Source organism: Thalia democratica, chromosome 7 (genome assembly GCF_965202585.1).
Source record: "Thalia democratica chromosome 7, ktThaDemo2.hap1.1, whole genome shotgun sequence".
Taxonomy (NCBI): Eukaryota; Metazoa; Chordata; class Thaliacea; order Salpida; family Salpidae; genus Thalia; species Thalia democratica.
Window position 1 is genome coordinate 61,278,102 of NC_139171.1, and position 21,873 is coordinate 61,299,974.

At 24.0% G+C, this 21,873-nt stretch overlaps 1 protein-coding gene across 3 annotated transcripts in view; it reads right to left on the reverse strand.

Annotated features, from left to right (window-relative positions):
- Positions 1 to 14,355, reverse strand: part of LOC145840608 (uncharacterized) — a 51,208-nt gene extending 36,853 nt beyond the window's left edge. For all 3 annotated transcript variants that reach the window (XM_082947920.1, XM_082947921.1, XM_082947919.1), the window contains exons 1-7: positions 14,252 to 14,355; positions 13,369 to 13,535; positions 12,689 to 12,834; positions 12,267 to 12,409; positions 6,833 to 6,965; positions 1,661 to 1,757; positions 381 to 450 (exon numbers count right to left, since the gene is read on the reverse strand). In XM_082947920.1, coding sequence (XP_082804046.1) covers positions 381 to 450; positions 1,661 to 1,757; positions 6,833 to 6,965; positions 12,267 to 12,409; positions 12,689 to 12,834; positions 13,369 to 13,535; positions 14,252 to 14,275 — 780 coding nt within the window. In that variant the 5' untranslated portion in view covers positions 14,276 to 14,355. The remainder of the gene's footprint in view (positions 1 to 380; positions 451 to 1,660; positions 1,758 to 6,832; positions 6,966 to 12,266; positions 12,410 to 12,688; positions 12,835 to 13,368; positions 13,536 to 14,251) is intronic.
- Between the last annotated feature and the right edge of the window lie 7,518 nt (positions 14,356 to 21,873).

Consider the following 21,873-nt stretch of genomic DNA (forward strand, 5'->3'; position numbering starts at 1 on the left):
AATAAAATATCAAGTAAAACTAACAGATAAGTTTTTTTAATATTTATCAACTTTACAAAAAAACCTGTAAGTATTCATGTAAAATATGCATTTAAATAAAATAAACAAAACTAACAGATAAGCTTTCATATTGAATACATTTTAAAAATAATAAAAACTTACAGATAAATTCTCATGTTATTAGTTTAATAAAATAAAATAAAACTCACGGATAAATTCTCATGTCATTTAATTCAATAAAATAATTAAAACTAACACACAAATTTTCATTATAATTATTTTAGTAAAATAAACTAACATATAAATTTTCATGTTATTAATTTGATAAAATAATTAAAACTAACAGATAAGTTTATTAAAATATATTAATTAAAACTAACAGATAAATTTTCGTGTTGAATTCCGGTGCTGACGAAATCTTTGCCTTCAATCTGCACTGCGTTGTTTGGGCTGAAAAAAAAAAAGTTAATAAAAAAACACATTAAATTCTATTAATTTTTATCTTTAAATGAATTATGTTGTAACAGATATTCATTAAAAAACACATATTAACTTGCAACTATATTTGCAACTATTATGTTTATAACTTCAATCTGCACTGCGTTGTTGGGACTGAAAAAAAAAGTATTTATATATAAAATTATATTTAAAAAATAAGGAAGAAAATAAGAATTAATTCTTTATATTTGTAACTGCTATCTTTTAAATAATAACGTTGTAAAAAATGTTTAATCTGCAGTTATAACTCTTTAACTATCAGACTAAATTCATACACAAACAAAACTTTACAACTATCTGTTAAAAGTAAAAAACGTTAATTGTATTTCTAGGTTATTTATGAGATTTTTAAATTATAAGCCGGCAAATTGCAAATTTTTTGTACTTTGAATTAAAATATTACGTGTCGATTGAAGCTTGTTAAAATGTTGCAAAAATGATTGCAGCATGCCAAAAAGTATTATGACGTAACAATTAGAGCGGTAAAACGGGCAATTGAAACTTTTCAATTAGAGGTCTTTAGAGTTTGAATAGTTTTTTAAGTATACTTTGAACTATTTTCTAATATAATTTTTAGTTTTAGGCATTTTTGACAAAAAAATAGTTTTAAAAGGTAAATGTACATTTTTATTTCCAAATAACGTGTTGTAAAATTAATTTTACAGGTTTGTTTTCTTTATTTTTAATTTAAATTAATCATTATTTTAACGGTTTAAAAAGAAATAAATAATAATTTATTAGTATTTACAGTTATGAAACGAGCATTAAAGATAAGCAATTTTTGATATTTACTTTAGATATTGTTTTAAAACAAAATTTTGAGCTGCGTTTCCAAAATTAAAACACTGTCTGAATACGTTGTCAAGGATTATAACATATTTTCAACCTAAAGTAACAAAACAGTTACTTAAAATAATTAAAGCAAATTTATACTTTATTAAACAATTCAGTCACTAAACTTACAATATATTTAATATTAGCTAAAAATTATTTAACAATGATACATTTTTAGTTATTAGTAATTTTTATTTTTTAATGATTTTATTTATTGTCCTACTAATACAATGGTCAACAATCATTTTTAAAGAAAAACTAACAATTTACTTATTGTTATGTTCAATCTAATCTGAAATATAATAAAACAAGTTTTTTATCAAAATACCTGTAATATCCAGATGAATCACTACTTTCCACTTCGTCTTTGAAGAATAAAGTTGGATTTTCCTTGTAAGATGTTCCAGCTATTTCTTGTGGAAAGTCTGTAAAATATTTTAATTAAATATAAAAAAAAGTATGATTTTCCTTGTATGTAGTACCAGCTATTTCTTGTAGAAAGTCTATAAAATATATTAACTTTTCAAATTTTTGTTTATCAAATTAAATGATAGTATATAAACAAGAAAATAAGTTTTTTTTTGTAAGATGTTCCAGCTATTTACTGGAAAAGTCTGTTAAATTACTTTTTGGATCTTTTTGTGTTAATGAAATACTATTAGTTTAAAAGTAATGTTGGACTTTCCTTGTAAAAAGTTCAAGCTATTTTTTGTGGAAAATCTGTTTAAATTAAATATTTATAACAATTTTGTTGGGATTTTTGCATCATGTTCCAAAAACTATATAAATAAAAACATTAAATTAATACTTAACGTAATTTTCTTGTAACATTTTTAGAGTATTCATATTAGTGATGTGAACAAAAATGTTAAAAATTAACCAAAAAAATAATCTGTAAATTGTGTACAGTTTATACACCGTAAATAAATAAAAATTATATGAAGTTAAATGAGTGTTTTAAACTTGTGTGAAAATTAAAAGAAACTTTTAAACTTGAACTTGAGTTTTTAAAATCCAGACACACATCATATTATTAAGTAGAACATTTCAAAATTTACATATACAATAAAAATAATACATCACTTTTATTAAGTAGAGTATTTCACAAGTTTTAAATGTAATATTCACGGATCATTAACTGTTTATGGTCGTTTAGTTTTATTAGTAATTTTATTTTATCCCACTACAAAGCTTAAGCTACGCCACATGAGTTTAAACAAATGAAATTGCAAAAAAAACTTGACAAGTTTATAGGAAAACTTTTGGACGATGTTTAAAATTTTCAGGCAGATTTTATTAAGTAGAGTATTTCACAAGCTTTCAAGTTTTACATGTAACACCTACGGATCATTAACTGCTTATGGTCGTATTTTATGTAAATTTTTCGTGAGGTTTTAAGACAGAAAGGCTTTGAACAAGCTTATTTTAATAGTATTTTATGCCTGTTAAAAACAAGTAAAGGTTATTTTTCTATAAAGACTTGTTTGATAGTAAATTCCCAACAAAGCTACAGCTTAAAACCAAGTCAGTTTGAAATATTAGACAAAATTTGAATAAAGTAAACTATATTTTAATAAAAAGTTATAAAACGACCTTTATTTAACTCTGAACAAAACAAAATGTTAAAACAACAAGTGTCTCGTGATATTTTAAAATCAAATTCACAAATAGTTTTTGTTCTTTTTCAAAAAAGCATGTTATTTTATTGTACTTGTGCAAAATATTATTTTTATTCTTTATAAGGTGTGACAAGCATGGAGTTTGTTTTAAAATGTCATTAATGTTTATCTTATCTTCTAACAACTGGTTTAATTAAACTTCCCGTGTAACGTAAACATTCTTTTGTAATGCAAACTTACTTGAACTACAAATTTAAATGCACAAAAAACTAAGTTCCAAAAAATGTACCAAAATTTTGGAACATTATTTCTTTAGCAGAAAAACTATGTTTTAATAACTTTTATCTTAAATAATATAGTTTACTTCCCTTAGAGGCTTTAGTTTAAAACTACAAATGTTATGTAGTGTGCATAAGAATAGTTTCCGAGATAATTTAAGCCAAAATTTTACAATTTTTTTTATACGTGACTTTGTAAATATTTAAGCTCTTATACTTTCTATAGACTTATTAATACAGACTGCAAAAAAACTAAATACTCACAGTGAAAGAAACCTTTTTAAAACTCATTGTACTTTTTAGAAAAATTCTTAATGCAGACTTTATAAGCTGATTAAAAAGTTAATTCGCTTTTAACATTAGGATATACTTGTCAAGAAGCAGACAATAAATTACAATGGACGTAATTAAAAGTAATTAAAGCGAACATTTACTTGGCTCACTGATATTCAGCAGTTTCAATGAACTGGTTAACAATGAACTAGTTGTAGTAAGATTGATTGCAACATAGATCATTTACATACTACTGAGATTAAGGTATTTTATCGTGTAATTTTGGTATGTAAATGTCTATGGAGGGAGTTCATTTCGGGTTTTTAAAGAGTATAAAAAATTAGATGACTTTACAGTTTCTTTGAATTTACAAAGAATTGCTGTTTTAAGTGGAAATTCTAAACAAAATACCTTTCAAGGGAGTTTAGGTGGAAATTTTATAAGCTTAATGTGAGGCTTAGATTTAATTTAATTTCAGTTAACAAAATAATGTACTTAAATTTATTTTTAAATACAATAAAGCCAGATTTTTGAATAATTCTTTATTTAAAACCTTATCAAAACTTTGTCAGGCTTAGAATTAGTTAACGTTAGTATACAAAACAGGTTAAAGCTCTAATTTATTTGTTTAAAATAAATTTAAAAGTAAGTTAACCAGTCAATAGTTTCAGTACAAAGTGAATAACAATTTTAACTTTTAAACTGATCAAATTTTAAACAATCTTGAAACAAATTTTTTAATGTGTAATTGTAAAAAAAACTTAATAAGTATAGTTCTATCTAAGTGTCTATTAAATTATGCCATAAAATAAAAATAGAAAAAGTGTCTAATTTAAGCTTTTAAATGCATAAAATAGTTCCAATTACAAATATAAACCAAATTAATGGTTTTTAGTTTAACGATAATTTTTTAATTTAACTTTGAACAACCAAAATAAAGTGAAGTAGTAAAAAATAACCTTTCAACTGAAAATAGAGTGAAAAAAAATCATATTCTATTCAATTTAAAGAATATAAAAGTTTTCACGTGTTATAATTACAATTTTTTTACAACTCAAACCACTAACTTAATAATTGTAAAAACAAAATGTATATTCAATATGTGTATCATACAATAAAGTTTTTACAATAAGTAATCATCTCTTTTAAATCATGAAGGGCTGTAATTTTCTATTACCAAAAACTAAAAATATGTAAAGCAGAAAAATAAAAATTTTATAAATGTACTTATTTAAATTTCTACAAAATATTTTTTCTGAAATTTATTAGCAATATAAAACTTTGCCACTTTTAACATAAAATATTGTAAATGTTATTTCAAAGGTCATTTTATTTTCTACATCATTACAATGCATAATTACTTTTACATTTCTGATATTATATTTCAAATACCATATAATAAAAAAATATATTTATAGCAAAAATTAAAAGTGCAAATGTTGATCTGAATGTCGTTTTGTAACTGGGAATAAGCAAAATGAATTATTAATTATCCATGTGTGGTTTTTCCACGGTTTTTGTAAAATTCAATAAAATAATGCCGAGCCCAAAATGTGCACTTGAAATTGAAATTAATTTAATTAACTTGTAAAAATTTTTATTAAAAATTTACTCTAAATTACTTTCGCAAACAGCATTTTAGTTTTACAAAAAGTTCTGTAACTGTATTTGTACATTAAACTTAATTTAATTAATCTGCAAAAATGAAAACAAACTTTTTTTTAGTGAAACACACTTTTATCTATTCCATGCTAGAACATAAAGCAGAATTTTATTTGAATTTTAACCTAGTTAAATTCGTAACTTTAAAAGTAATTTAATTTTTAACAAATACTTATTTGTTTAAACATTGTAAATAGTAAACACTGTACTATAATATCATGAAAACACCTACAAAAAATAATGAATTTAATATATTAGTCACAGAATAAAAACTTATGAATAAAGTACTAAAGTATAACATATAATTCAAAATACTTTGAAAATATAATCACATGTACAAAAAATATACTTTCATACGAATCAACAATGAAAATAATTCTAAATATTAACTTTTTTTTTAATTTACTATAGTATAAAGATACTAAATTCTTCAATTAGTATATTTCAATTAAATTTTCATTTGTTTGTAATCGAAACTTTTAATAGCGATTTTAGCTTTAATTAAATACAAACTAATCATTTAAAATAAATTTATTGATTCTATTTGAATAAGATTTTTTATATAAGCACTGACGAGGTCTTTGACCAAAACTGAGTTTGCAATTAAAAGTCTTGAAAGAATTAAATAGATTCATTCTAAATAACGTTACTTAATAACAATAGTTATTATTAAAAGAATTTTTAGCTAATATCTTTAAAATTTTTGCAAGTTTTTAAAGATTACCTTCAAACTACACCAAGTTTTAATTTTTTGATGATTAAACACATAAATATATATCATTAGTATGCTGCATAGTTTTCTAAACTTTCTACTACTTACATCAGTAATCAAACAAAAAAAATAATGAAGAAAATTTTAAATAAATGCATGTATAGTGTGTTTATTACATTGATATAACTTTGTTTTGTGAAATTTTATTGTTAATGGGTTGTAAATAGTAAACAAATATTTAGCTTTAAAGCCAATGAAAAGTAGTTTATTTGTGCTCTTTTTCCACTTCCCAACTTTGTTTAATGGATGACCTTAACCTTAGCAATCTTATATTATATATCATTGCAAACTGTTTAAATAACCTATATTCCTTATCTATTCATTGTCAAAACCTTAAAAGTTAAATTGGCCACAAATGCAAATAAATAACTTTTTATATTTTTTTATTTGTCAAAGAGAATTCTATGTGATAATTTTTCCAATCCTTCAAAGCTACTTGGCATAAAAAAAAAACTTTTCTTTTATTATTTACAACTTTTAAGTCTATCAAATGGAAAAAGCCTATCAAAAACTAGAATTCAAGAAAACAAGAGAAAATTTAAACAAGATGACCAGTTTTGTGTCAATCATTAAAAAAAAATCTGCCATTAAACAAATTTTCCCAGTGTCTTGTGTAACTGTTTGTACAACAGAGATTCAAGTTTTTGTTAACTTGGAGGTTGCAGATTATTTTTCCGATATTTAAGTTGTCATACAACTAGTGTTGATGAACTAAATTCAAAATGGTACAAAACTTAGAACTGGAGACTTAAGTAATCCTCATTTTCAAAAATAACTTAATTTTGCCATAAATTTGGGGCTAAAATAACATCCATGTTGTACAGAATCATTAAAATAAGAGAGAACCATAAAAAGGAGAGAACTATCAAATGAGAGAATAAAACGAGAGAAGTCACCTGTTTGTTGAGTGAAATCTTGTGAGCTGATTGGTTGATTTTCGTCACGTGACTTTATATTGTTAACTTCTTTCTGAACTCCGACGTTTCGCTTGTTGCCCATTGGCTGGTTCCGTTTGTCGTTGTTTCTTTTCTGTTTTATTTTATTTAAATTAAAAAAAAAATAATTGATACTCAATAATATTTGTAGGAATAAAACTATTTAGGTAGAAATTGGCTAGTTTCTCTTGTCATTATTTCTTTTCTGTTATAATATTTTGATTTTATAACGATTTACAAATTGTACGAACCTACACTTGATAATACTTATAAGAATTATTTTTAGTTACATGACTAATTGTTTCTTTTGTCATTATTTCTTTTCTGATTATTTTATTTTTATAAAAAATCATAAAATTCACACAAAATACTAATGTGAATGAAAGTATTCACTAAAAATGACTATTAGTTATGAATATTAATATTATTTGGTTGATATTTCCTCTTGTCATAATTTGTATTCTACTTATATTTTGATTTCATAAACTAATTTATAAATTAAAATTATTTAAACATATAAACAGCTGTAGAAAAGAAAGGTATTTTAAACATTTAAATATTAGTTGGTTGATGATTTCTTTTGTAATTTTTTCTTGTATATTTTTGTTTAAATGTAATTCATACACTTATAATTGAAATTTGCCATACTAGAATAAAGATTATAATGATATACTTTTAAAGTATAATATTTCACGAAAATAGTTAGGAATTATAAAAGAAAGAAATTATAAAATAATTAGCGCAGTAAAGTTATATTTGTCCTAAACTTTTGCTTTTTAAGACTGAATAAACAAACTTTGAATTATTGATTACTTAGCAGTTTGTGCAAAAAAATCCATTTTATTAATATTTAAATGCTTATGTCGCATAACTATTTTAATGTTACAAAAAATTTCATATTTAGATATTTTTGTTAGTTTTCCTGTTATTTCAAAATTCAACTTAAAGCTTACTAACCACAATATCTTATAATACCGAATTTTGTTTACTTTAGAATTTAGAGAAATTAAAACCTTTGTTATATATTTTTTTTATGGGTATTTAATTTTACTTGGAACTTTATAAGATAAAAAAGAGTCTTTTAATATTTTTAATACACAACATATTTGTTTATAACAGGTCTAAACAGACACGCTCTAATTTGATAATATGTGAAAATGTAACTTTTTTGTAGTTATATTTAATATATAAAATTAAATGTTTACTGAAAAAGTAAACTAACAACTAACAGATTCAAAAACTTTAAATACATGCAGTTTCATGCTATGTATTTGAAAAAAAAAGAGTTTTAAAATTGGTATTTTATCAAAGTTAAGCCACTGAAAACATTTGGTGAAAATATAAGTGAAAATTTTATTTTGGTAAGGTTTTTTAAAATTCAGTATGTACAAATAACACAGTTTATTTTATTTATAAATTTAGTCTTTTATGAAGAAAACCAATTTAGGATACAAACAAAAAACATTTTAAAGACTGTTTATTAATTTAAAAACTGATAATGTTAGGTTCGTTTCAAACTATTCAAGTTGTAGTTTATAATAGAATAATTTTATTTTAATTACTCATTAATGCTAATAAATTTAGTACACACATGTGTTATTTAATCTAATTTTGTTTATTTTATAACAACTTTGAGCTATCTTTAAAATTTTACAAACTTTAATGTAAATATAAAGCTGGTTATTGTTTAAAAGTAACAACTAATTTCCTATTTAAGAAAACATAAATATTTTATCTTGATAACGTTTAAATTTTTTGAACCCTGACCACAGTTTAACAGGTAAAACTAAAAACTGTGTTGTCATAACAAACTTAAAGAGATTGTTTCTCACCTTGAGAAAAATTCTAAACTTGTGATTACTTATAAAAACTTTAGTTTATCTTTTTTAACTTTTAGCCACAGATACAGAAAATGAGAAGCATTAACGAAATTTTTACAAAATATATACACATAGGTTATCCTCATCTACAATTTATTAAACTTCTGTTTTACAATACAGTTTATATTGAGAAAAGCTAAAAACAGGTAGTTCCTCTAAAAGTATATGTCAGAAATGTTTCTAAATATTTTAACAATAAAACATTACACAATATTTATGACCATATAACTATTCTTTTTTTACAAAAGTAGCAACCATGAAACACTTTATTTTAGAAAAGCAATTATTTTTAAAATTTTAACCTTACACACTCTTTAAAAATTCAAAACTGTGTTTTCACAATAAACTATACAAGAGGTCTTTTTTTTTTTTAAGTACTTTGAAATTTCAGGTACCGATGCTAATAAAGAAAATAAAAGTTTATGCGACAACTTCAAAATATTTAAAAAAAAATGTTATTAAATATACATGTTCTTACTAAGCTAATGTTTCAAAGTTCAGTTTTCTAAATATATTTTGTGAAGTTGTTTCTTAAAAATAAAATAAATTTCAGAAATTAAAATGAAAAATATGAAAAGTTAAACTAACATAACTCAATAAGGTTTTTTAAAAGCTACAACACATTTAGTAAAATTTGCATTGATGTCACAACTAAGCATTTTAATAAAACTAAACAACTTTTTATGACGTAACTCATAATAAGTGTTTAAAATATACATTTTATCAAACATGTTGCACTAAAGTTTAGTTTTCAAAACCCAGTTTGTAAAGTTATTTGTAAAATATTTGAATGTTGAAAACAAATTTTTAATAGGCGAGTTTTGGTAAATACTAATTGAACAGAATATTACCCAATCCTTTATGACGTATTTAAGAATTACCGTGTTTTAATTTCTTTATATTTTACATATGACACACATGCACGTAATAATGTATTCAGAATTTGTAAGCAGGTCAAACTAATTATGATGTCATAACCATTTCTTTTTTATGACGTCAGAACCATACATTTTAATATCTATTTTAGTCATTTTGAATTTCTAATGGGGATACTTTTAAATATAGAGAAGGGTTTTAAATCAATTACAATCTTTAAAATTCTATATTTACTTTTATGCTCAAAAGTGCCAAACTTCTAGCTGTATTATTAAATATACAATATACTTTAAAAATTACTTAGAACACTGATTTCTATTTTGAAAACTTTGACCTTTGTGAAAGAAGAAGTTAAAATATGAGAAAAGAATTTAATCAATAGCAAATTTTTCCTTTTAGAATATCTACTTCTCTAGTCAAAAATGTCAAAACTTCGACTATCGTGAATAAGTATACATTTCAATTGAAATTATATTTTGGGTAGTTTAACCTTTATGATGGGAAAAAATTCCTAAAATTTTCAGAAAGGGGCTTTATTAATAATATTATGCACTAATTATCTTTATTTATGCTTGTACACAAAAATATCAAACTTTTACTTTTAAAATAAATATATCAAATATTCAAAAAACATACTTAAAAAGTTAATTTTCGTTTTTATATATTTAAAAAGCATTTGTATATTTTTAACCTTTGTATTTTTTAACTTTTATGTCAAAGCACTTACTGTAATGAGCAGTGAAAAATATGTTTATGAAAAAATTTAGTAGGTTAATCTTTATTCATTTTAATTTGTTACACGACTTTCGTATTTAAATGTCAAAATAACATGTGGGTATTATTGTGTTTACTAACTTTGTATGTATTAAGTGGTGAAAAATATGTTTTTGATAAACTTTAGTGGGTTTAGTAAATTGTTTAAAATGCTTTAGAACATTAACAATTATAAAAACAAGTTTTTATTTAAGTATAAGCATCTTTTAATAATCCTCTTTATATTATATAATTTAGTGTGATGTAGTTATTGTGTAGAGAAAATATTTCACTCTAATTCTGGGGATTACTTTTTTAAGTTAAATAAGAAAAAATATATATAATTAACAATTTTTATTGACAACTTTTAACAAACAAATGATATTTTTCTCAACCTAGTAGACGTACAAATAAGGTGGACAAATATTTGGATTAATATAGGAAGTTTGGAAAACCCGTGACATTAAAAACAACTTTTTATTACGTTCCAGTCTGCGTCAGTGGTTTTTCTATAAATAGAAAACACTTTACTTAACTTTTAAACAATAAAAATAAATGATGCTTTTAAAACAGAAATGTAAAAATAAAGTTCAAAGCCATTACAGAAAACTTTAATGTCAGTTAAAAATACAACAATCATTAAATTACCATTTCTTGGTATTAAAAAAAGTACCACTTTTTGATAACTTTATACAGGTTTATTGTGATAGTTCATAAAGTTAATTTTAAATAATTAAATATACACTTTTAAAGTAATGAAATTTCTTTCATAACAAAACTTATTTTATGGTGTACAACAGAGAAAAAACTATCAATTGAAGGTATTTTTAAATAAGTTGGTACGTTTATAACTAGCATTGTAAAAATTTGAATTTTTTTCTGAAAACAATTTTTTGAAAATTTTAATATTGATTTTTACTTGTTTTTTTAAATTATTTCAAATTTAACAAAAAAAGTTACAGTGAACACCTAAAAACGAATAATTTTTTTATAACAACTTAAGTGTACTTATTTATAATACAAGTTATATTTGTTAATTTTACAAACAGTAATATGCAAATAACTTTGTTGTAGAACTAAAACATGCCTTGTGTTGTTCAAACGAACATGATTGTTGTAAGTAGTAAAACAAGATTTCTTCAAAATATAACTTAGCACAGTAGCTAACAAGTTGTTTAAACTTTGAAACTCAAATGTAACATACTACTTTAATAGTTAGCATGAACACTTTCGAAAACAATATTTAAAATACTTTAAGTTACTAGTTGCAAATGTTTTTAATATTTTATGACTTACCTAAACATTACAAACAGACACAAAAAAAATTCAATGTGTTAATACTTCCTTTATAGTACTGTAATAGCTTCAAATAACACAATTTTTTTTTACTTTAAAATTAACAAAGAGTTCTCGAGTGTAATGGGGTCAAGTGGTAATTATGAGCTTGTAAGGTAACAACTTGAATATTTCAAGGACTTCCTTAAAATGAACAATACTTTAATGAAGTTAACAGCTAACAAAGAGTATTTAACCATATAGGATTTTTAATCAAACTTAATCTCTTTCTTTTACCCACTCAATAGTTTACTAAGCTGTTTATTTAAAGTAGAAAAATATTTGAACTCTCTGTTATTAAGATGAACAAACTTTGTATTTATATCAAAATATGAGTGACTAAATTATTTAACAATTCAGTTGGGTATAATTTACAACCATGGTTGCTACTTGTTCAGGGAAGATTTATTTTCCAAAAACAAAAGCAAACTGGAATGCCATACTTGAAAAAAAACTAACTTCTACTATAAAACCCAAAATGAGTACTAAGTTTTGGAAACTTTTTTTTTAAAAAGGGATTATAACAAAGTACATTAATAACTAATACAAACCTTGTTTCTGTGTTGGTATCTGTTCTGCTGGTTGCGATTCCTGTTGTTGCCATGGTTCCTGTTGTTGAAATGGTTGTTTCCATGGTAACCAGGGTAAAATGGTGGATGGTTGCCACCATACTGGTTGTAAAACTGGTTCATACCTGTAGAAAAGTTATTTGTTAGTACAATAAGATAGCATTTCTTAAACTTATTTTCATAGTTGCCCCTTTTTAAGAAAATTTACAAATTATTGCCCCCATTCATTACAAACCCCAGAATATCTTAGAGTAAAATTCAAATCTTTAGTAAATTGTGTTTAGAGGTTTTTTTATGACCATTACGAACCCCAAATATATATAGTGAGTTAGTTGTTGCAGAAACCTAATATGAGAATTAATAAACTTCATAACAATCAAAACTATTTTTAGCAATCAATTCACCTTGCATCTGCCTGGCAAAGGGGTGCATGTTGTTTCTTGCCATCATGTTGTAGTAGTTGGCGTCGTAATGGAACATTTGCTGTTGGTTCATGTGGTGGGGTGGAAAGTTTCTGTACATATCAACATGCGGTGGGTAGTTTGTTGACCTGGAATGTTAAAAAATATTTAATCAATTAAGTAATATGTTTTAAACTTTTGTACATATCTACATGGGGTGGGTAATTTTTTGGCCTGTTTATAACAAGCTTTATCTAAATTAGCTCAATTAAAATGTTCTTTTAGTTATTAATTTTCTATTTCTGTACATAACAACGTGTGCTGGGTAGTTTGTTGTTCAGTAACTTAAATTACTTTTTATTGTCTGTTCCTAATAAAGCTTTGTTGATGAAACTGTTGACATTTTTTTTTCAATTTTATAAACTTCAAAATCATAAACTGTTGAATTGGTAGCGCAATTAGAACTTGTAGGTAAACATCAAAAATCAAGAAAAGTACTTTCAGGTTTACTAAAGTTTTTTAGAGAAATAGAGTTTAAAATATTATGTAAATACAATTTTTAATTTGTTTTTTAATATAGGTTATTATCAATAGAAATGATGTGTACTACTGTTATATCTTTCATGTTTTAAAGAGCAAGAAGATTAAAATTGCAAATAGCTAAAAATAAACTTCACAGCAACCTGAAATTTTCCTGAACAAAAGGGTAGCAGGTTGTGACGTAGGATGGAAAATGATCCTGATCATACTGACCGTTTCTATTATTGTGACCGTTCCTGTCAAAATTTTCTCCTCTTTCAAAACTGCTTTCGCTTGGAACAAAAGGCTCAACCTCTGGCCTCAAGTTTGTCTGAATAAAAAGAATAAAGTTAATTTACAAAAAACTAAAAATAAATTTATTTCTATACCACTTATATGAAAAAAAAAGTAAAATTAATTAACAAAAAACTGAAAATGAATTTATTTCTATACCACTTATATGAAAAAAAAAAGTAAAATTAATTTACAAAAAACTGAAAATGAATTTATTTCTATACCACTTATATGAAAAAAAATAAAATAAAATTAATTTACAAAAAACTGAAAATGAATTTATTTTTATACCACTAAAATGAAAAAAATGTTTTACATTAGAAACCAACATAAAAATTTTGTAGGTTTAAAATAAATAAGGAGCATAGGCTGTTTCAAATATATAAATGTTACAAATGTACTGATTACATATGTCAAATGTTTTAAAACAGTAAAAACTTGCAATTATGATAATAAGGTACTTTTATATATTAAGTTTTAGTTTATTTTTATTATACAAATTTGATATCAAAAACAAAAAAAAATGTTAAAAACTTTTGGTAAAACAGATTCAAACACATTATCATTTACATAGTTGTGAATCAATACAACAAATAGTTGCAATTTAATAAGAACAATGGTTAAATGTTAAGAATAAAGCAATTAACTAAAATTCAGTAGTGTGTTACATGAAAATTAGTTGAATTTTGCAAATTAAAACTTTTTTAGGTTCTAAGAGTTTTTATCAGACAAAATTAATAAACAACAACCAACCTCATTACAGCTTTTTTGACTCATTTCAGTAAGTGAATATACTGAGAATTATTTTTCACTTTGAACAGATTGTTTAGCTTTAACAAAGTTTATAAATTTGTTCTGCAATACAAAATAACTTCAAATGGTTTTATTATTTTTAGAAAAACCTAAAAAAACTAATTTAGTGTTTTAGTATAGTTGTGCTTTTGATTCCAACATTTCTCAAAGAATACCCAAATGTAACTAATTGGATTATGTATTAATACAAAATTATTTATAGTTGTCTTATCTGGTTTAGACTAACCTAATAGATTTTTTAAATAGTTTTAATCAGCTTGTGCTTTGAGTAATCAATAACTTTAGACAACATATATATTTCTTATTAAACAGTTGTTCTATATAATTTACCAAGATATCTCTTTAGGAACATTTTTGGAATATGTTATTATCTAATTATTGATTTTGTTCTGCAGAGTTTTATCTCAGATATCAGATATTTTTTACCCCTAACAACTTAAACTTATATTTAAGACACAACTTATTTAAGTTAGTGAGTTTGATAGGTCATAATGGAATGGGAAAACCAATGTTGCAAACCAAAAAACATTATTATTATCTTTACTTTCTAACCATACTTTAATTTCATCACATTTTACAATAAGTCATTACCAACAGGGTTGCCAAATGTTTTGGCAATTTTTGAAAATTTCTTCCAGGTTTTTAAAATTACACGTATTTGGATCTATTTTTAGTTAAAAACCAAGTTTTGGTAAAAAACTGTGTTAAGTTGTTAACAACATTGAAAAGATACTGTAAAGCTACTTTAAATGTGTTTTTTTATTTAAAAAAATTTGATGATGACACAAGTAGTTTATCTATAAAATACATTTTTGTGTCAAATTAAAATTTTACTACTTAAATGTAAAAGTTGTTTAAAACTAGTGATGTACCAGACTCACTATCCGGGTCCGGCCAGATATTGCCATTTTTGTCTGATATCCGGATCCAGCCGGATTCTAATTTGAAAAAAAGTCCGGATCCGGTTCCGGCCGGATTCTAATTTGAAAAAAAAAAGTTTGGATCCGGACCCGGATCTAGTTAGTAAAAAAGAGCATACTGAAAAGTCTTTTTTCATAAACAAACCCTGTGTAAATTAATAAGAGTCATTTTCGTCAGTTAAAATTAAACACCTACCGTGATTGGCTCATTTTGTACACATGACTAATTTAAATTTATTTACATTTAAGCTATGAAATAAACATTTCATGAAATGCAAATCTTTACATTTTCTAAACTAAATACTGATGTAACAAAACATCAGAACATGACAGGCAGTTTATATGTAAGCAGTTAGTTAGTTTGGTGTGTAGCTTGAAGCAACAAAATATCTTGAACGTTTTTGTGATAGCTTATTGTAAGTAGTGTTTTGTTTTAAAAGTGTATATTTCAGCAGGTGCTTAATGGTTTAAATATTTAAGCCAGGTTTATAGTTTAATAGTTTATTAAAAATTTTACAGTTTCTTGTTTACTAAAAGTTTTATTTAATTTTTAGTTTTTTGTTTTAAGTCTTTTGATATAGATTTAAATAGCTTCCAGTTTTTAAAGTGTTACTAAAGTAATTAATAATTTTGTATATGCTAGTATTTCTTGTTGTGTTTTATATAAAAGATTCATTTCTCAAAACTGTCGTGTCTGATTATAGAAAGTAGTTTCAGTTAGAATTTAGTATTTGTTAGATATTAATTAAAGAAGGTAGGATTTAATTATGATGAGTAGTACTAATAAGTTAAGTGTACCACAATCAGTCCACAACTTTACTACCAAATTGTCAACCTTTGCTAGCTGTTCTACTGATTATTAGATTAAAGTAATTTTTTCAGTTTTTAAAAACCTCATTCTGATCAGGCTTGTTTATACTCACTCAAGCTAGTTTTATTGACTTAAACAGTAGCAACCCTGCTAGTTTGAAATTTTTTGGGAAATAGAAAATCTTGGACTGCCTCAGGCTAGTTTAGTTTTTATAAAAACTCAGGCTAGTTTTCTTTTAGATTTTGAATGAGTTTGAGCTGATCCAGTTTTCATATTTTGTAATTTTCTAGTGTATTTTGTTCAAGAACTTGATTTCAGATTTTTAATTGTAATAACACCTAAATTTGTAAACCTCGTGGCTAGCTGTTCTACTTATTATTAGATTAAAATTTTATTTTTTTCAGTTTTTAAAAACCTCATTCTGACTCAGGCTAGTTTACTCTAGTGATGTACCGGACTCACTATCCGGGTCCGACTGGACATTGCCGTTTTTGTCTGATAGCCGGGTTTGGCCGGATTCTAATTTGAAAAAAAAGTCTGGATCCGGTATTGGCCAGACCCGGAATTGTGGGTCCGGTACATTACTATTTAAAACTCTGAGTTTTTCCAGTTTTTTTAGTAATCCAAGTTCAATAATTAGTTTTTTTTTTAATTTTTCAAATTTCAGGGTTTTTGGCAACCCTGTACTTATATTTGATTATTTCTAATTGGTTTCAATTATGAAAAAAAAAATGTTTAAGAAACCTTCCTAATTTAGTTTTTTATTTAAAATTTGATTTGTTTTTTTTTATTGAAACAAATAAAATCTTTTAAACTATTAAAAAATGCTTCTTAAACATTTGATCTCTCTAGCTCAAAAAAATTAGAAAGATTTTTATTGAATTTAAAACTTACAAGTTAAGAAGGAATAAATTGCAATGAAAAATTAATACACAAATGATTACATGCAAAAGATACTTAATCTTTTTAGAATTATCATCAAAAAAGTAGGTAGATTTTTATTAAAGTTTAAAATTACAGGAAAGTTAATAAGGAATAAATAGCAATCTTTACTGAAAAATTAATACACATATTACTACATGCAAAAGTCAACTAATTCTTTTACGTTCTTTAAATAAATACATGCGGTTTCTACTATTGGTTTTCTAAAAAGACATAATGTTGATTTTTGTAAAAAATCCCACCCTATGCTCTTAAGCAAAGCAAATTAATATTTTGAATATCTGTTTTAGGTTAAGCACATGCTAAAGATACTTATAAGTAATATGGTAGTGATGTTAGGTAGTTCAATATTAATTATATTACAGTTATGACTTTATAAAAAAATGTTTAAACTTTGCAGCTTCAATACCAAACGGTCCTTTTTATTAAAGTTTATTTACCATAATGTAAATTGCTTTTCTTTTTTATAGTTAATTAAGAAAAAAAATCATTTGTACTGATATTCCATCAAATCAGTAAAAAACTTTTCATGAAAATACAAAATTTTGAAAATAACCATTTCCTATAACTTAAGTGACTCTTTTATGATTATTATAAATCAACAAATTTTTCGGATAGTGGACTAGTGACCTAAAAATATCCTGAGTTTTAAGGACCAATATGTAAAATTGACAGGAATAACTGAAAAACTATTGTAATTTAAGGTAATGTTACTTACTATCTTATTATTAAATAATCTATTATTAAATCTAAATAACAATATAAGTATTTGAGATATAAAAGAATATACTAACTTATAACAAAATTAAGTTTGAAACAAAAAACTGGCTTGCAGTTTCCATAAAAACAAGCCTAAAGTAGTATGAGTATTCAATGTTTATGATTATAAGTTTATTAGTGAAAAATACTTTTTATAACTCCCTGAGTTTTTAATACCTTGAGTTTTAATGAAAGAAAAAAACAGTTATGATCAATGAAGTGTTATAAAAAAATACTTTTTGGTCATTGAGCTTAGACTTGTTTGACATTTACTATCTAAGCATTGTAAAAAAATATAACATTGTAAATAAATATATTTTCTATGAAATGTTATTAGTTTTTTTTTTAACCTGTTACTGTTAATTTTAACAATACAAACCCACAGTCTATCATAATTTTAATCTTCTTCACTGAAAACTCAAAATTATTTGTTTAATCAGGCTTTAAAGCTGTTAATGTTCTATACATTGTTCATCAAATATTTATAGATATTCAGCTAGGATATCAAATTACAATGTTCATTGAAAAACTTTTATAGCATCCATAAGTAAACAAAAGCTTTTCTAAACTTTTATGGCATTTACTATTCACAATACGTAAGTAAATTCAAACAAAAGAGCTTAAGATAAAAAAATTAAAAGTTAAGCTGTTAAAAAAAAAGGTTTTAAATAAATGTAGAATATGTTATGCAAACATTTTTTTTTTATCCAAGTCCGTTTACAAAAATAGTTTTCTTATTTTTTTTTTTAGAAGTCTAATTTTAGAATTGCCTTAGTACATTAATAGGCAAACAGAAAAAACTAAGGTTTATATCACGATTAATTAATAACACAAAACTAGTTTATAAGAGTAAAATACCTATAGTTTTGAAAGTGATTAGTTTATAATTTTTTGTGTAAAACCAAAAAAAACTAAAACCCTTAAAAACAGCTTACTAATCGTTATACTTTAAAGTCAAATTTTTGTTAGTAAAAAATTTTGCTTGTTTAAGATATCTTACACAGTTGCCAAAATAAGTTTAAAAGACCAAAAAGTATAAATGTTAGAACAAAACAAACATGTATGCAGAACTAATCGAAAACTGCAGTAAACATATAAGTATTTCACTTAAACTTAAAGTTAGATTTTCAATTAATTTTTAGACTTAATTTATCGCTATATCTAATTAACTTTGATTCTGTTTTTTTCTATTTTACTGAAGAGTGAAGACTACTTAAACTAAAAAAAAATGAATTTAAATAGGTGGAAACATGAAAAATTAATTTTATTAGCTTTAAAAGACTTATTTTGAATAATGATTTTTATAAACCAGTTCGCTGTCAGCATTTCTTGAGTAGTTGCTCAATTTCTAAACCAGTTTCGATTACTATTAGGCAAAGTACAGTAAAAATGTGAAATTTTGCAAAAATTTGACACTTTTTAGTTTATATCGACCGTTAAAAACTTTTCAGCAATTAATTGTTTAGTACCTGCCGTTTTCAAAAGTTATTACAATAACCTCTCGGATCTTTACGCACTCGTGACGTTACGCACTCTCGTTAAGTTACGCATTTCAGAATTCTATAAAATTCAGAAAATAAAAATTTTATTTTTTTTTAATATTGGACAAATTAGGTTTAATGTATATTTCTAAATTAAAATACGTTTTTTAATGCTAACACACCTATCTATATCTTTAGACTTTGTAAATTTATGTTCCTTGACTAATTGATAAACATTTAGTTATACCTCAGTATATCAGAAATTTTGTTAACAATAAGAGATTAAATCAAAATTCTGAAATAAACATGACTGTGTTTAATAATGAAAGTGTAATGAAATAATGAGAGTTTAAAATACAAAGAAATAATATATCAGTCTTGCCCTATATATTAATAAACACCATTTTATAATTGTAAAGAAATGTTCAAATGTATAAATTGAATTTGCTAAGTAGAATAGAATATAAATGTCACATATAGAATACTTAATATTAAAATAGTAAAAATTTTTCTACTCGTATTGTTATTTCAGAGAAATTCAAATCCTTTTTTTTAATATATGTATAGTTTTATCTGTTGTTTTAATATTTATAAATAAAGTAAACAAAAAGTTAAAAAAAAGAAAGTGCACAGTCTGCTTTTAACTAGAAGCATTATTAAAAAACAGCCATTATAGTGAGTATATTTGGTACCTCTCGTTTCTTTACGATCTCTCATATCTTTACGCACTTTAAATAAGCGATAGGTTACTGTATACTAAAAAATTAAAATAGTTCTAATAAAATTAATTTAACGGATCAAAAGTTAAACAACTGGTATTTGTTTATTTTTAACAACTATTGGTGTTTAAGTCAATGTTTTGTTTATTTTTCCAAAACAATCAAATTTGATTTTTTATTTATATTAAATAAAAAGTTTTAGTTTGTAAGTAAGTACTGAATTTGAAAGCTTGAACTTTAAGTTGAATTGAAACACAATATTTATCAAGTCAAGTAAACTTCTTTCTTTTACATGAGATATTTCTGCTTAAACTAGTTATCTAATTGGGTGGTGATTTACCAATAAAATTAAACTTTTTCTGGAAATTATGACATAAAAAAATTAAGTCTCAAAAGAATATCCGTAACGTGAAATACTACTTATACTAATCGTAATTTTTTTTTTCAAACCAACGATAAGTCATGAAACTGTTTTTGGTAAGCTTAACCTTTTTTTTAACTATCTTTAAAATTTAGAAAGTAATTTTTATGATATAGAAACGAAGTATTATTTTTGACAAAAAATATACTTTTGTTATGAAAGAATAATTTGTGTTCTTAAATAATTATTCTGTTAATTTGTTTATAAGCTATAATAAAAAGTTTAAATTTTAGTTACTTTGTAGGAAATTTAGAGAAAATTAAAAGTCAATTAGGGTTACAACTTGCTTGTAACAAACTATCAACTGATAACTATTTTACAGTTTTTGTGTTAATATAAATACTTTTTGTTATCACGTTTTTATAAATAAGTAGCAGTTTATATTAAAAAAGAAACCAATAAGATAGAAAATGTTTGTTTTGTAAAATCCTGTTTAAATTAATGTAAAATAAGTTCAAGAGAATCATGTAAATACTCATGTTACAGGTTATTACAATCTGCTTTGTGGTCAATGTTGCATGCAGAAAGAATGTTCCTGCAGAATATTTCAAGAATGAATACACCATAACTGCTAAGGCAGAATTGATATCTTCCTTGTATTTTGAGGAAAAAAATTCAACGTTAATCTTTTTTTTTTTTTTTTGAAAACTGTGTTTAAAAGTTGTCTAAACACTGAACACAAGATTAATACTTTTTTATTTAAGCTTTATTCTGCTAACTTGTTAGATAAAACATAAGTGCTTGTTCAATACTTAACAAACAGTTAAAACTGTTTTCAAAGTTAAATTTATTTAGATTTTATGATTCTAAAATAACTAAAAATTGATTCATAAGTATTTACAAAGTTTAAATGAATAACTAAATTTATTTTGTATTTCATAATGTATTTAATCCGTTATGACTTCAAGTTATTTAAAAAATACATAGAGCAATGTTTTAAAACTTCATATATACATGCAGACAAAAACAAATAAGTTATATCATGAACGAATGCCAATTATCCAAAACAACAAATTCACCATCAAATTATATTCAAAAGTATAAAACTGGTAATATATAGTGTATAGATGGTGAAAATATAATCGAAATTATCTACACAATCTGCACCAGAGAGGTATTTTTTATTTAAAAAAACAACATTCCATTGTTTTTGAATTATTTTTAAAATTTATTTCACTAGTTATGAGTAGCTATATAAACGTAAAAATAAGAAAAAAGCTAATTTATGTTATTTTATATAATTAAATATACTTAACTATTTAAACTTTTATTAAAAAGTAGTACAAGCAACTATTCTTGTATTCTTAAATTTAGTTTATTAATTTTTCGTTATAAACTTACCCATGTATAATAAGGATGAAATAAATAAATATAAACTAAAACTACACTTAAGATAATTAAGTAACTGAGTTTTACTACAGGGTGCACAATACTGCAAGTTTCTAGGATTAAAACTAAATGTGATATTCAAAGAAGTAACGATGAGCGATGGAAGTGTTTATTATATTG